The sequence below is a fragment of the Myxocyprinus asiaticus genome, chromosome 42, assembly GCF_019703515.2.
Source record: "Myxocyprinus asiaticus isolate MX2 ecotype Aquarium Trade chromosome 42, UBuf_Myxa_2, whole genome shotgun sequence".
NCBI lineage: Eukaryota > Metazoa > Chordata > Actinopteri > Cypriniformes > Catostomidae > Myxocyprinus > Myxocyprinus asiaticus.
This window is the reverse complement of record NC_059385.1, coordinates 36,647,076-36,663,907: the sequence shown is the minus strand read 5'-3', so window position 1 is coordinate 36,663,907 and position 16,832 is coordinate 36,647,076. Positions and strand designations below refer to the sequence as shown.

At 38.4% G+C, this 16,832-nt stretch overlaps 1 protein-coding gene across 1 annotated transcript in view; it reads left to right on the top strand.

The window, feature by feature from the left end:
- The first annotated feature begins 2,546 nt into the window (after positions 1-2,546).
- The window catches only part of LOC127432471 (cortexin-3), a 49,944-nt gene continuing 35,658 nt past the window's right edge, over positions 2,547-16,832 (top strand). Inside the window, exons 1-4 of the mRNA XM_051683588.1 lie at positions 2,547-2,578; positions 5,855-5,899; positions 6,567-6,663; positions 14,157-14,282. Coding sequence (XP_051539548.1) covers positions 14,252-14,282 — 31 coding nt within the window. The 5' untranslated portion in view covers positions 2,547-2,578; positions 5,855-5,899; positions 6,567-6,663; positions 14,157-14,251. The remainder of the gene's footprint in view (positions 2,579-5,854; positions 5,900-6,566; positions 6,664-14,156; positions 14,283-16,832) is intronic.

Here is a 16,832-nt window from a genome sequence, read left to right as displayed (position 1 = left end):
TTTTTATCTGTTTCTCACCTATCATATCGCTTCTGAAGACATGGATTTAACCACCGGAGTCTTATAGATTAGCTTTATGCTGCATTTGTGTGCTTTTTGGAGCTTGAAAGTGTTAGACCCCATTGACTTGCATTGTATGGATATATTCACATCATATTTCCATCAAAATATCTTTGTTTGTGTTCCGCAGAAGAAAGTCATACATGTGTAAGACCGCATAAGAGACAGCTGGCTCCCTCTGAAGAACTCTTTAAAAAAGTGTCAACTCATTTGTGATAGTTATTAGTTTATTGCTGTGTATGTGAACACGCTTGATATCAACGGGTTACTGTGAGGGTTCAGTTTAAGAGTATAGTCAATGTTATCTATAGTATAAAAATCATTGTGTCTATGAGACTAATATAATCTAGCTTCACTATACTGTAGCTTCAGTGTGTGTGTGTGTGTGTGTGTGTGTGTGTGTGTGTGTGTGTGTGTGTGAGAGAGAGAGAGAGAGAGAGAGAGAGAGAGACAGAATGATAGAGATCAAAAAGCTCAAACATATAAAGTTCTCTGCCATGACAAACTCAAACATCAACATACTCCAACAGGAGGAAATACAAACACTCAGAACACTGTACAAATAGTATAACATAAAAAAACAAAAACAACAACAACAACAAAAAAACATTCTTGCTGATTTATTACATTGTTATTTTTAAATGCATGCATACACTGTAAAAAGTGGAAATGAGCAGTTAAGGATCTACAGTGTATTTCTTCTTGATCTAAGCCTTCAAAATGACTCTTTGGTGTAACCCAATGCATTCATGTTAATTCAGTCTTGTTAAATAATATTATTGACTTGAATAAAACCACTTAAAGGTGCTGTAAGCGATTGTTTCATAGAAAGGTTTGCAAGATATACATAGTGTGCCAAGCAGCGGCCAACAGACTTACAGCTTCAGCTGGGTTTTCTCTCCCTCACTTTGAGGTCTGGCCCCTTTTATTTCCCCCATCTCTCACTGTGAACAAAGAATCAGCAATTACCAGCAATTCATCTCAGGTGAAAACCCTTCCTGCTTCTCTCCCCAGGCGAATGCTCGACCCCACCCTCGCCTCCACAGGTACTATTTTAGGAGACCACGTTTTACAGTGTAGTTAATCTGCATTATATCTTTTAAATATGCATTATATCTGTTATCCCCATGCTATTTTTCAGTGTGCTGTAAGAACAAACTGTGTTTGCACTGGAGGCTGTAGTGCTAATGCTGATCTGTGATGGTCTGAACTGATGTACTGATCAGAGCTGCTGAGAAGTGTGAAGGTCACAACCCAAATCTACAGATAATCACAGTAGCAGCACATCCTGTCACTGATCCTGCAGAAGCACACGCACATACACACACACACACGCACACAATTAAAGGATTAGTTCACCCAAATGAAAATTCGGTCATAATTTACTCACCCTTGTACCAAACCCATGTAACTTTCTTTCTTATACGGAACACGAAAGGAAAAATTTTAATGAGTAGTCCAGTCCGTCTTTTTAGCAGTTTCATGAGCACTTTATGAGAAGCTCATTCACAGGGGCACAGTGGGTTTTAATGAATAACAACACAATTACAGTTCTTGTATAAACATGTGAGTCACTGTAGACAAGATTCACAACGCTCATGAACATGCAATGGACGTCAAGTTTTTCACTGAAAAATTACTTCTCACCAAAACCCATTGAATGACTCCAGAAGACCTGGATTATGATGCATAAAGCATATGGACCCCTTTAAGAAAAGTTTTGGTCCTTTTTTTTTAAAGAACTCACAGCAAAGTGCTTCTTCGCTCAGAACCAAAGTAGTTCCAAACAGCTGAGCAACGACATACTGTTTGCGAACATTTAGACACCCACCACACCACCACTGTGGGAGGCATTTTAGAGGAGCATTTAAATATGAGGACGCTCAAGACTATATGTAAAACATTAACTAATATGATATTAATATGTGTTATCAATGACTTCATGCATCATCCTATGAGAAGAATTCACACAAGATCAGTGTTTTAACTACTTGATGATGATTTAAAGTAATATATATGCAGTAGATAATGTGTAAATTGTCTTGTTTACATTCTGAAAACATAGTGCTAATCTGTTAACACATTATACACGGCTATAATATGCACCAATTACACTCTGTCAATGTATTTTATGATGACACTGATACAACTGCAAAGATGGGTGTATAAAAGAGTGTTAATGGGTGGAATACAAACAAAAAAATGATGATGATTATAGGCATATCTTACTTTGGATGTTCCTCCTGACCAGAAGCATGTTTTAGAGTTAAAAATAAGAACTTAAATATTGATCTTTTTCACAGCAAAAGCAATCATGTCACTTTAGAAGACATTCATTTAACCACTGGAGTCGTACGGATGACGTTTATGCTGACTGTCTGTGATTTTTGGAGCTTCAAAAGAGAAATCTCCATTCACTTGCATTTTAAGGACCTACTGATCTGAGATATTTATCTATTTTTCTTCAGATGTGTTCTGGTGTAGAAAGAAAGTCATTCACACCTGGGAAATCATGAGGGTGAGTAAAAGAGAATTTTCAGTTTTGGGTGAACTATCCCTTTAACTGACTGAACAGGGATTAGTTGTCGCCTCAAAATAGGTGGACCTCCAGGTCACACCTACCAATGACGTGGACCAATGGCAGTTAGAAGGTGTTAAGCAGCCGGTAAGAAGTTTTCCTGAAAATTCGCCCAGGCGAGCTATAACAAACCACAGAAAAAGACTCAAAAACACCTTTTTGGCCAGATTTTGTTCCAAATGACATCAAACCCATTCATTCTTCAATTTCGTAGGAAGTGTGCAAGCACCTTAAAAGTGATGTAAGCCATTTTTTTATGGAATGTTATGCAGAAAGAGTTCCTACTCCCTGAAAGATATTAATGAAATGAGTGTCCTGAGATTTCTCACCAGTCTCTGTGACAGCTCTTTACTCTTTAAACAGCAAACAAAAATGTATCTAACGCTTTCTACCTGTCAGTCATTTTGCATGTTCTCATTCTGTTGTAGTTGAAGTGGATCATTGAGGCTTAATGCCAAATTCAGATTCTGAATAGTTGTCAGTTAAGGGTGCTTTTTGCTACTGTTAAGCTGCTTTTCTGCTCTGTGTTGGTCTCAACGGTATCTTTGATGTGCAGAGTTTTGGAAAGAGAGGGCATGGCTAAAGCAACAGCACAGTCTCGTGGAAGTTGGAATGGCTAAAATCGCTAAAAACAATCAAAACTGACAGTAGTACAAACTCACAGGGATCTGTAAGGATTTGAGCAAAAAAACACTACAGTTCAATATTCAGTACAGATCACTAGAAGAATATTCCCTCTATGAATCAGATACCGATGAAGCATAAACAAGTCTGATTCTGCATATTGTTGACAGCATGTGTGAATTTTTCAGAAATTCATTAATATGTGGAAAGTTAACTCATGAATGAATTAATGAATGTTACATTTAAATAGCACTTTTCTGACACTACACTCAAAGCACTTTACACAGTGAACAGGGGACTCTCCTCAACCACCACCAGTGTGCAGCATCCACCTGGATGATGTGACAGCAGCCATAGGGCACCATTATGCTCACCACACACCAGTTGTTGGTGGAGAGGAGAAAGTAGAGTGATACAGACAATTCATGGATGGGGATTGTTAGGAGGCCGTGATTGATAACAGCCAATGGCAGGAATTTGGGATTTTTAATGGCCACAGAGAATCAGGACCTCCATTTAACATTTCATCTGAGGGACAGTGCCTTTTAACAGTATAGTGTCCCCATCACTATACTGGGGCATTAGGACCCACACAGACTGCAGGGTGAGCATCCCCTGCTGGCCTCCCTAATGACTCTTCCAACAGTAATCTTAGTTTTCCCCAGAAGGTCTCCCATCCAGGTACTGACCAGCCTCAACCCTGCCTAGCTTCAGTAGGCAACCAGTCTAGAGCTACAGGGCAATATGTAGGAACACCAGCTGCCAACATGTTAGCAAGACACCTCCTGTTAACAGACACTTAACAATGTGGCATCATGGAGAAACTTCACATATTGTTCTGCGACAGGCATTGTAATGTTTTTTTCCAGTCAGTTCACATCTCCTTCTGATACTCAAAGCCAGTGTGCCTCTGGCTGGAAATGTAATTACTGTCTGTCTGTCTGCATGCATGTCTCACACCTGCTGCCTATAACAGCACAGACAGCCTTGAGCTGTGCAGATGAGCAGAAGAATCTCCACCTGACAACCAGAGCTGAACATAAACAAGACATGAGCCTGATTGCTCATCATCTGCAACTGAGAGCTGATGCTACAGCTCCTGTTACACTCATTAAAACATTACATAGATTCACATAACCTACACTTGAGAAAATGAAATGATAAAATAAGATGGTAAAGATCATTATGAAGGTTGTTGATAGATTACAGAGTAGAAGCTTTCCTGAGATCTATGCTGAAATACTTTACACACAAGAGAGACTTCCCTTGACTTCATTGCTCAATTCTCCCTGCACAACATAACAAATAGGAATCACCAGTTTCTAAAGATTAAAGTCCCAAATGTTTCAGAATACTTGGAGATATAGTCAGCTCTGTATGGGTGGCAAAAAGGAGGTGATTCAGTCACACAAAGTAACGGTGCTTTTCAGTCGGAAGGCTGCAGCTTAGATAGGCTGGATATCTCATCTGCCACGTCATCAAGCGCCATCGAAGGCCATCTCAGTTGTGAGGACCTTTGGATGACAGCCTCTTTCGCAGACTTCATTCGCCATATTTTGGAGGATGCATCAGATGCATCCTTTGTGACCTTCAATCACCCACAATCCCTTGCACATGTCCCAATTGCTATTTTTTATTTTTTTTTGCAAAAAATGAGTCATTCTGCGTGCTATTGCACGACTGTGCACTGTCCTGGTTTCTTCTACACAGAACTTGTAGAGAAGGGGTCTTCAACGGGGGTGGTATGGCCCCCCAGGGGGCGTTCAAAGGATGCCAGGGGGCACTGGGAGCAAATTAGTAGAGAGGAGGGTGTTAGGTTACAAATGGGGAGTGATTGTCAGTCATAATAATCAAATCTATCGTCAAGTTCCTCTTTGCATTAAAACGTTTATCTAGACTTGGAGTATATCAGTTGGTTCTCAATTATACGGTTTAGTACGCATTTGTACCACGGCTCATCTGATTTTGAAGTCTAGCGACGCATCTGAAGTATCTGGTTTAGTAGCGTCAAATACACAGGCGGAGGCACAACCTCGACTAATGCACCTGTTTGGCTCTGTAGGTGGATACGGCTCAATGGACAGAGCAGCACGAGCGCAAAGCTCTTAAACCTCGAGCTCTTAAACTCGCAGCTTTGCGAGAATCAGTGAGAAGCAATTGAATTTACTATAGTAGCACTAACTGTACTTTACACGGAAATAGACTGATAATAAATATTATCATATCACTACTTCAGCTCTAATAAATTTGTCATTGGCTACATTAGGGGAGTGAGAGAATATAATTATTTTTGTTACAACTAATAAATATTTATATTTTGTATTTATTGTTTTTACATGTGTTTAGAGTAGGTCTACTGTTTATGATTACAAAAATCCCATAGTTTGTTTTATAGAAATCATGTTACATCTAACCATGGTAGTGAAGAAGATCCATGCTTCCATGTGTTTACTATGGTCTTGTTACAAATACCACTGTTAAAACTATATAAAAAAAATTGAATACATTAAAAGATTCAAAAAGGCAAATGTAAAATATATGAACAATTGCACTTTTATTATTAGTTTCTGTCTTTGCATTTTCATTTTATAGGCCCCAGATATAGCACTCCATCTGCTTGAATTCAAGAAATGCAAGGTATGGTCTCACATTCATGACACATAAGCCTGCTGAATTTATTAACAAAACTTTCAAATTATGCAATGCATTGAGCAAATTAAGCAAATAACACAAATATTGAGTTTTGTGTTTTATGTTTTTTTTTTAATCTTTTATTATTTGGTACAACAAAGTCTTGGCTTTCATCAGAAAAAAAAGGTTGAGAACCACTGTTGTAGAGGATCAGCACAATTGACCCTTCACTAAGCCCCACCTTAAAAGCGCTTCAGACCAATCCTGTCTTAGCAACTGTTGCCCTGCCGCCATTACTCTGACATGCGTTTGCTATTTTCCAATGACAGCCTATGAAAGTAATGAGTGTTTTAGTACTTTTAAGCGGGATTTTATCAAAATAATCCAAAAATTTTTAAACACGTTGTTTCTGGGTCATTTGTAATATTGACACGAGTTACCCTGAGAGGATACAAGCAGTGTTTTTCATTCTTTTTAAAAATAATCTTTAAATAAATCTGAAGAAGGGCATGTTATTAATTAAACTGTGTCAGCTCTCATTCCCAAATGAACAGTGCCGTTCTTACCCCATTTGGCACCCTAGGCGAGACACTACTGTTTGATATTTTTAAGTGCTTTCATGTAATGTAAGAGTTTTGATAAAATTTTTGTTTGAAAATGTCTTTACCTGCAGTAGACACTCATTCACAGGCTGTACTCGCACTCTCACGTGACCTTTTTCATCACTGGCAAACGATTGAATGCAGCTTCAGGATTTCTTTCAATTAATTGTAAGTAAATATCCACTTCATTCAGCATTGTTTTTGTTCTCTGTCTTCTAAAGCATCCCTTTACTGTTTTACTGCACGGCAAAGAGCTTCAAACGATTCAGCCCGCACATCAGACAAATTCATTGAGAAGAACTGACTCAAAAGACTGATTAATTCACGCATCGGGCATCGCTCTGATTTACGAGCCCTGTATGCTTTGGCCGGGTTCACAATGGCATACTATCTATACTTCTCTCACTGTTTTTGCCAAACATAGGTATATCAGAAACAGTAAGAGTAGTATGGTAGTAAGGCATTTAGTAAATGGTCTATGTTCCATGCGGGGGCGCCACAACACGTTATCGGAACGCACAGAGCGCATTTTGTCCGACACAGGACACATGCTAAAATTGGCTCAGTAGATCAGCGGCCCTGAAGCGATGCTGCCCTAGACACTTGCCTATGTCGCCTAATGGGTTGACCGGCCCTACATATAACATCTGCAATGACACCTATATTTGCTCCAAGGTAAATTAAAGCGAATAACTGAACGTTAATGTCTTGATTCAAGTCACAGTAAAAGCGATTGTTAATAAACAGTTCATAGCATCAAAATGAGTGTGTTATGAGATGTTATAAACAGCTCTATTCACTAACACAAGTGACTGTAATAATCGTTTCCCTTGATTCTGATTCACAGTCTCCACAGTTTTTAATCAAATTACTGTGTAATGTAACAATTATTTTACCAAAAAACTTCAGATAAATATGCATTACAATGTCACTCTTCATACCAGCCCGCGTAAAAATATTATCCATTCCGTTTATGAGAATATTTGCCAAAAACCGCGTCATTCACAGCAATCTTCCATTCATTCCAATGGAGAGTTCTGCAGAGTTGTCAGAGCGAGCAACCGTAACCAAGGGGGACGGATCTTAGCGAAGGGTCAATTTCCACATCTGTCATCTTCGATGCCGCTTGTTCTATCTTCAAAGTTTTTGTGACGTATGGAACCCTTTATGACGTAGCCATGCACTCTTACTAGACCATCTCATTCTAGCGCTGAATGCTGAGGTGGAGCCTATAGCCTCAGAAGGACTGGTATAGGAAGGGTACTAAAGGCCCGGGTATACTTTGTGCGCTCCAGATCAGCTCGCGCCCGATCGACTGTGTTGCCTTTCAAAGTATACTCTTCTGATCGCGAGCGAATACAAACACATACAATGATGAAATTCACATACTGTACATGGAGCAATCAGTAACACAGACAACCGAAGTATACACAGGCCTTTAGACTAGCTCTGAGAAGGCTACCTAAATTTAGTGTATCAATTGGCAAGTTGCACAAAATGGCACCTGTGAGCTTTCACCACACGAGTGTGTGCATGTTTACGTCCGGTCGTATGAGCGCTCATTGAAACTGAGTAAGAACACATGGCGTGATTGCAGTGTAAGCAGGGCTTTATTGCTTTGAGAAGAAACTTCCAAGGAAGACTTGATTGAGACCAGCATGAGCGTGTTTACAAGTAAAGAAAGAAAGAACAGTGGTGTATCAATGACAGGAGATAACATTCACTTTACATTGTTGTGAGCCTCAACCAGCAGCAGCAAGCTGACCAATGGTATGTAGTAAATAGTGTTAAAATGATGGGTAACACTTTACAGTAATGTTCTGTACATCAACATGCAATAGCTAACGTGAAATAAAAACTAACAATACTTTTATAGCATTTATTAACCTTGATTAATGTTCATTTCTATCTATACATTAACATGGGGCATATGAATAAATGGTAATTAACAATGAACAATAGTACCCTTACATAAAATAACTGCAGTTTTAAATAAGTAACACTGCAGTTTCTATTACATGTAGTTAAATGCAGTGTTTTGGACATGAAAAAAACTGCAATATTGCTGTAATGATACAGTTTAGGCAAAGTACTACTAACTACTAACATAGTACTAACATAGTACAAATGCAGTAAAACAGCAATACAACTGAAGTGCAACTGCAAAATTACCAAAATGCAATATAATAAATACCACTGAAGTACAACTGCATTATTCAAAATCAGTTTTATTTTCAAACATTTGCAATACTGTACATACAAATCTGCAAAATATGAATGTCTACATACTACAAACAATATGAAGAGTGAATTTCTTCAACTGCAATGCAAGAATATTTCTGTGCAGCTTACCTTTATTCATTAAGGTAAAATTCCATTCACAAGCTGAGAGAACAGTGTTATAGCAATTAGATATTATTAATTAAATGTAATATAATCTTTTAATAAATATTTAAATTTATCCCAATTTCTTTCCCATTATTCAGAGAGATTTCACTTCTTGAAGGGCTTGTCCTCACTGTTCAACTTCGTTATTTTAACTGCCTTTATCTGAGATGTGGAAACATTGAATTTCTTTTGGATGTAGTCTGGAACAGAAAGAATTAGAGAAATGCTCATAAGTTTCAGTTACTACCCCCCCCCCCCCCCCCCCACCACAGGCATACAGTATGCTTAAGCTTTTGGTGGCATCACAGTACTAAGAAAAGTATTCACCCCCTTCCTATTTCCATACTTAAAATATTGGTCACAATTAATGCCTTTGAATATTTCAGAAATTAAAGGCATAGTTCACCCAAAAATGAAAATTCTCTCATCATTTACTCACCCTCATGCCATCCCAGATGTGTATGACTTTCTCTCTTCTGCAGAACACAAATGAACATTTTTAGAAGAATATTTCAGCTCTGTAGGTCCATACAATGCAAGTGAATGGTGACCACAACTCAGACGGTCCAAAAATGACATAAAGGAAACATAAAAGTAATTCATAAGACTCCAGTGGTTTAATCCATGACTTCTGAAGCAATCCACCCTATTTTTCAATGTGGAAGTAAGCAGGTGGCGGCATTTCTGGCAAGTGTGACAGAGTTCTGCTGTCATTGACCGCACTGTAAATAACTAGAAGGATGATAATACTAGAAATTAGTAATATAGGTTTATAAACTATCACACAACCACAGGATGTGGAGCGGAATAATAAAACTATGTGCACACCAAACCAATGTATTTATGAAAATAATGATTAATGATAATAACATGATGACATACTGTATGTTGCCAACCTGTAAAATAAAGCAGCATAATGTGGAGTTTTGTATCGCTAAAATATCTGGAAGTGGCTTATACCGGAACAGAGTATGTGAGCGGAGTGGAAGCGGAGCAAGGAGTGGAGTGTCGTTGTTTTCTTCCACTCCAAGAGTGCTCCACTTACACTCCATCACAAGCAAAACACATGCCACTAAATATCAGCAAGAATTCACGTGTTAAGTACAGAGTTAAACACCATTAAACTGACACGAGCCTGACGGGATCCGTCAAACCATCGGGTTTCAGGCTGTGTTTGCATCAGATTTTTAAGTATGAGGCGAGTCAGGAGCTGTTCACACATGTTTTGCGTGCATCTGTGCTGTTTTTCTATACTGTAAATGCGCTGGACAGTCATCTTTCATCTTTGTGCTGCACCTTGCTGTTTTTTTTCCTTCAGCGTCTCACGCAGGACCACTGCATGACACAACAGTGTCAAGTTAAAAAGAACTTAAGTATTTATAAACACATCTCGAGACACCTGTGTGCTGTTTCATTAATTCTGCTGCATTCTGAAGAAGTAGGCCTACATGTTGGAGAGCAGATTTCATGTGACTGTTACACCATTAAACAGGATTCCAGGTTGTTTTTCAAAGTTTCAGCGCTTGATAAATGATAAGACGGGACGGTGTCTTTCCCATTTTGCTCTGGTATGCATACTTACATACACTATTAAACCACAGCAGTGTAACTCCACGCACATGGCAATACTGGAGTTCGCTGCCTTGCGGACGTGAACCTCACTGGGCAGATACAGGCAGTGACCATTTGATAATTTTTGTTTGACTTTAATATGAGTGATTTTATCATTTGAAGATCCATGTATTGTGCTATATAGGCTGATTGCACTGTGCACTTTATTTGCTGCTATTATGAGTTGTCTTTGACAAATATCCATTGCAATAAATGTTCTTTATTACCATTTCCCAGTGACCCGACCCCTGTCTAAAAACCAAATAACCTCGCGGTTAACCTAATATTAAAAACGGTAACCAAGCACATCCCTATTTAAAACACACTGAAATAATTTTACAGTGGAGCGGTAATTAGGTGCAAATTTGCCATGGAGCGAACACGGAGCGGGGTTTCTTCTATCAGGGAGCGTGGAGCGAGCGAGGAGCGGGAAACAGACAGCCCGGAGTGGAGCTAGAGTGGAGCAACTATACAGTGCTTTGAGCACGGAGGGGAAATTGTTGCCACTCCACTCACATACTCTGATCTGTTCAGGGAGGAGAGCATCTGCCAATGATTCTCCACACACAATGTGCTGTTTTCACTTGCGATAATGCAGAGCTGACCCAAACAGACACAGGGAATGAAATTACAGCAAATTCATGTTGTCTAGGATTAGTACCAGCCTGAATTTCTCACTGATTATGCTGGATTCAGTCACTTTATGTCTTCCTCAAAGTTGTCAGAGTGTTCTTTTACCTTAATCAAGATCCTAATTAGACAACAAAGAAAAAAGTTGCATCAAATATTTACACGCTATTTAATTTGTGTGAAGACTTTGATTTCAGCAGACCTTGCTCACGTTTCAATGGCCGTTGTTGATACCGGAGGTAAGTTTACTGATACTAACGGTCGGCCCGCAATCTCTGTCTATTTGTACATGACTAACCTGCAGGATGGATACAAAATACGCATTGGTTGATTTCTTCACTGACAAAACCATTCATATATGTGAAGTATCAGAATTAAAGCACAAAGATATGTCAAAATTGAACCCGAAAGCCATTCACAAGTGGGACAAATGAGAAGAGGAGTATGTTCTCTGGAGGAAAAGTCCCTCAGGAGAGAAGGAGCATTGGCCTTGTCGAGTCATTCAATTAGGGGTGTTCAATTTCAAGTTTTTTGGAGTCGACTCCAATTCCCAACTCCAGACGTTTATTTTCAATCAAGATAGTTTCGAAATTCAGGGCCGTCACCAGGGGTGGCCATTAGTGGGCATATATATATATATATATATATATATATATATATATATATATATATATATATATATATATATATTACTTGTACCAACTGCAGATCTCTTAAATGTAATTTTGTAATGTGAAAAATAAAATGTCTGTTTGAATTCAACTATGTGTATTTTAACTCAAGATGTTAATGTCATGGTTTTCCATAATAGCATGATTAACTATTATTTCTATAACAATATAGCCTACTGAGGCATGAAAGCATTGCCATTTTTAGCTTAGTACTCAGTAAACACAGGGACTTAATTCAAAATTGCATACTGCCATCCTACTCTTCGCCTGCTATTTCTGCCATATCTTTAAATGGATTAGTATGGTAGTATGCGATTCCTAATTCAATCTTTGAAATATAATTTGCCTACATTTAATACAACTTCCCACATTTACTACAACTTACTGCAATATTTAAGCTATAATTGCTTTTTAGTCTGATGTTCCACATCTGGGACTGACTAGTTATTGTCTTGAGAGTAACCAGCAATATTACTCTCAAATCTAATTTGTTCATTTTGCAAAACGTGTGTGAGATGTATAAACTCCCTTAAACTATGTGCTTTTTCTTACTGCACTGTTACTACATTATTCTGCAGTAAAACTTCAATACCTTACCAGACTCTGCTGTTTACTTGTTCATAGAACTGTAACTGCAAGATATATGTTGCACAATACAGCATAAATGCAGTACAATGTGATAAAAATGCAGTATATATGCAGTTCAGTGTATCAACACTAAACTGCAGTTCTATTGCATTCATACTTCATTATAATGTAAATCTACAGTAATATTTCACTGTACTGTAGTGATACTGCAATTGTACTTTATTGTAATGCAGATATTTTTTGTAAGGGTATATTTAAATGAAACATTAACCTAGATTAATGTTCTAAAATAGTTATCATTGTAAGTTCATTATACCAAATGCATTAACCAGTGTTTAAGAATGGAACCTTATTGTTACCAAAAAGCTGCATGTGTAATCAGACGTGAGATGCAAACAGAAATCACAACTTTATAAATGTGTTGGTAGTTGTCCAACAGTTGTATATCCAACTTCAAATTGTATATCTTAACAAATCTGATCCAAGCCTAGCATTTATTTATTTATTTATTTTTATTTTTCCCCTTTTTCTCCCAATTTGGAATGCCCACTTCCCAATGCGCTCTAAGTCCTCATGGTGGCGTAGTGATTCGCTTCAGTCCGGGTGGCAGAGGACGAATCCCAGTTTCCTTCGCATCTGAGATCGTCAACCTGCGCATCTATCTTATCACGTGGCTTGTTGAGCGCTTTGCCACAGAGACATAGCGCATGTAGAGGCTTCACGCCATCCACTGTGGCAACAATGCCCAACTCACCACACACCCCACCGAGAACGGACCACATTATAGCGATCACGAGGAGGTTACTCCATGTGACTCTACCCTCCCTAGCAACCGGGCCAATTTGGGAGACCTGGCTGGAGTCACTCAGCATGCCCTGGGATTCAAACTAGCGAACTCCAGGGGTGGTAGCCAGGGTCTTTACCACTGAGCTACCCTCCCAAGCCTAGCATTATTAATTCATGTTCACAGAAACTTAGATGGGCTATTGTTGTTTCTGATGTTTATTATAGTTTCTGACCTTCATATTCATCGATGTAACTGCATACATGATGTAATGTGCTGACATGTTGTTTATGGTCTTATTCTAACTGATAAGAGGAATATGTGTTATGCAATATGTGTTGTAATGTCTTGCATTGATAGCTGTTCCTGAATGTTTTGTATATGTCTGTGTGCACGGGGGAGACTGTGGGCAGACAGTAAAGTGTGTTTCTTTAAACACTTACAGAGTGAACGGCATAGCTGTGGCCGACAACAGCCTTAAATAAGCACACTGTTTATGAGATAGGCCTTGTGTATCTTTATTGCGACGCTACAATACATTTTAAATCTCTTTTCTGTAAACACCTTATATAAAATGCAATTTTTGCAATTTTTTCTGGACCGGCGGCCGCCAAAACCGGAAGTGGTTATGCCCACACTTTGTACACCAGAAATCAAATATGGCGTCTTATGCAACTAGTAAATTCTTTCTAATTGTTTGATTAATCTTTCCACACACACTCACACACAAAACGTGATTTGTGATTCAGTGATTCATTTCAAACGTCATTCAAATGTGTTGGTAGTTTTTAGGATGGGTTATGTAAATAAGTGTATAAAATAATAAAGAAGATTTGTTTGGAGTTTAATTTGATTCAATCGATCACGAGTTCGGTTCAGAGTGATTCAGTCCAGGCGATTCAAAGCCACACACACACACACACACACGCCGCTGAGGCGCAGCGTTCGCGCTACTCCACTAATCCGGATATTCCTGTCATCATTTTCAGCTGCAAAAGAGAATCTTTCGGTGTCGGTTTGCAGGTGTCTGTGGATGTGACGGTAGAATGGGCGAATCCCGCTGGATTTGACTGGAACTGTGGAAATGGATCCCACATTCTCACAAGGAGACAAAGGTACGAGTGACAAAATCCTGAAATATAATTCCCGTATCGATCATGTGCGCATTTCATTGACATTTCTTCTGTTCAGTCGGTGTGTGTCGTCTCACTTGTTGAGTGATCATGAGGAGATGCCGCAGTGACAGACAGCGCTCATGTGATGGATTATTATCAATCAATAATCCTCATATTCCCTCAGAATAATGCAGCTGCTGATGGAGATGAGACCGAAGACAGATGAGACTGTTTTACACTATCGGAATGCAGTAAAAGGGTGTCGGCTCATACACAAACACAATTAAGTTCATGTCACACATGAACATTGTGCTTTATTAATCAGTCTGGATTTATATTCTATATTCTCATTCAGCTGAACAAGTGATCTCTGTTCATTCGATCTGTTCATGTTTTATCTGTAAAATGTCCTTATCTGTAACACATCACACACACACACACACACACACACACAGCCTATATATATATATATATATATATATATATATATATATATATATATATATATATATAACAGCAGATATTGGTTACACGTTAAAATTCAGGGTGATGGACATTTGATCGATTTGTTTTATTTATTTCATGCACGTTTGAGGTCGATCTTTAGCGTTAATGTGTCTGAACATGTCCATTATAAAACATGCTGCAGTAACTTTCACGAACTGCAGAGCATCTCATCAGGTCATCCTCATATCCCTAAATTGTGTATATGAACCAGTGTATTTAAAAAGTATATACACAAGAAGAAAAAAAGAAATATATATATATATATATATATATATATATATATATATATATATATAATATATATAAACCCAAAATATTTAGAAATATAACATGCTGAAAATGTTTTAGCATTTAACAGGTAAGTTTGATGTAATTTAATTAACCTATCATGAGGTGGTGTGTATATACAGTAGGTGATGATATTTTAGGCATCATATTAAAGTGTTGCCTGTACACTTGCACCACCATAGTCACCTTTGACGACTTTGACGACCGCACACACACTCAGAAGGTGTCCATGATGGATGACTTCAGGTGTTAAAGGAATATTCCGGGTTCAATACAAATTAAGTTCAATCAACAGCATTTGTGGAATAATATTGATTACAACAAAAATTTATTTCGACTTGTCCCTCCTTAAAAAAAAAAAAACAAATCAAGGTGACACTTACAAATGAAAGTGAATGTGGCCAAGTTTTGGAGGGTTTAAAGGCAGAAATGTGAAGCTTTTAATTTGATAAAAGCACTTGCATAAAGTGTTCTGTTGAAACGTATTATGTGAGCTGTAAAGTCATTTAAATCGTCATTTTTAAGGTCATTTTAGGGTTTGTTGACATTACATCATCATGCAACCAACCAAGTTGTAAAATTGGCTATAACTTTACACAGATGCAGTTAGTAAATGATTTTATCACACAAATCATGTTAACACATATATTGTTTATGTCTTTTGGCTATAATTATGAAACGGTGAGTATTTTAACGTTTAAGGATTGAACCCACTGACTTGCACAGAACGGGGGCAGCAGGGGTGTCCAGAAAAAGGGGAGAAATAATTAAGATAGTTAAATACAACAAAATTAAAATTTCGTCATAATCTCACAATAACAGTAATTATGTGTTAATATGAGATTTCTTTGTAAATCACGGGCGTATTTAAACAAAATGAAGTGTAGGTGCCTTTAAGAGCATGTGCTACAGCAGATGGGGGGCAGATTCCAATCACAAGTGATCCTCCATATGCCCTATACTCACTCTGAAGTGCAGAGCCCTTGAAGTGGGTACTCTGAAGAAAATACGGCATTACTGTATGAATGTACCCTTTGCTAACAGTCTTGTGGAATGGCCCTCTGAGAAAAGATTCATTTTCTCACTTTTGTTTATTACGAGCTTTCGAGTGGCATCCCCTCCCACAGCAGTGCCCTTCAAGAAAGCAAAAAATGCAGTTTTGAATTCGCCCTTGAACACTGAAGTGCCGTAACCTCAGACAAGTAACAGGTCAGATAAGAAGTCCACTCCATGATCTCACTGGAAGTCGGCATGCTGTTTCTGAAAGTTCCGGAACCCTAGGATCGGCAACAGTATGCCGACTCACTGACATGCCCTATCTCCCATCGGACATATTTGGAATGGCTCATCAACAATTACTTTCCCTCGTGGCACGACTGGTTGTGCATGGGAGACCACCGCTCAATCCCCATTCAAACGAGGAATTAATCACGTTTGTATAAACAATCACAAGCGTGATAAGGAAGTTACATTTTTATCCCTAACATTGCATTTTGCCTCTACTAATGTTTAGGGTTAGATTTGGGTTTTGGTTGAGGGGTAGATTAAATAAATAAGTGTTTCTCTTCACTGTTTTACACCCTGTTCAGCTGAAAACAACTGGCTTCTGGCGACCTCTCCTGGATATAAATGGATGTCACACTTGGTTATACTCTATGCTCCGAGACACTTACCGCTTTAGCCTCAGTGTTTTCAAATTCGGCCAACGTATACCGATTTCGGCTAAAGAAAAATTGGCACACACTTGCCGATTTT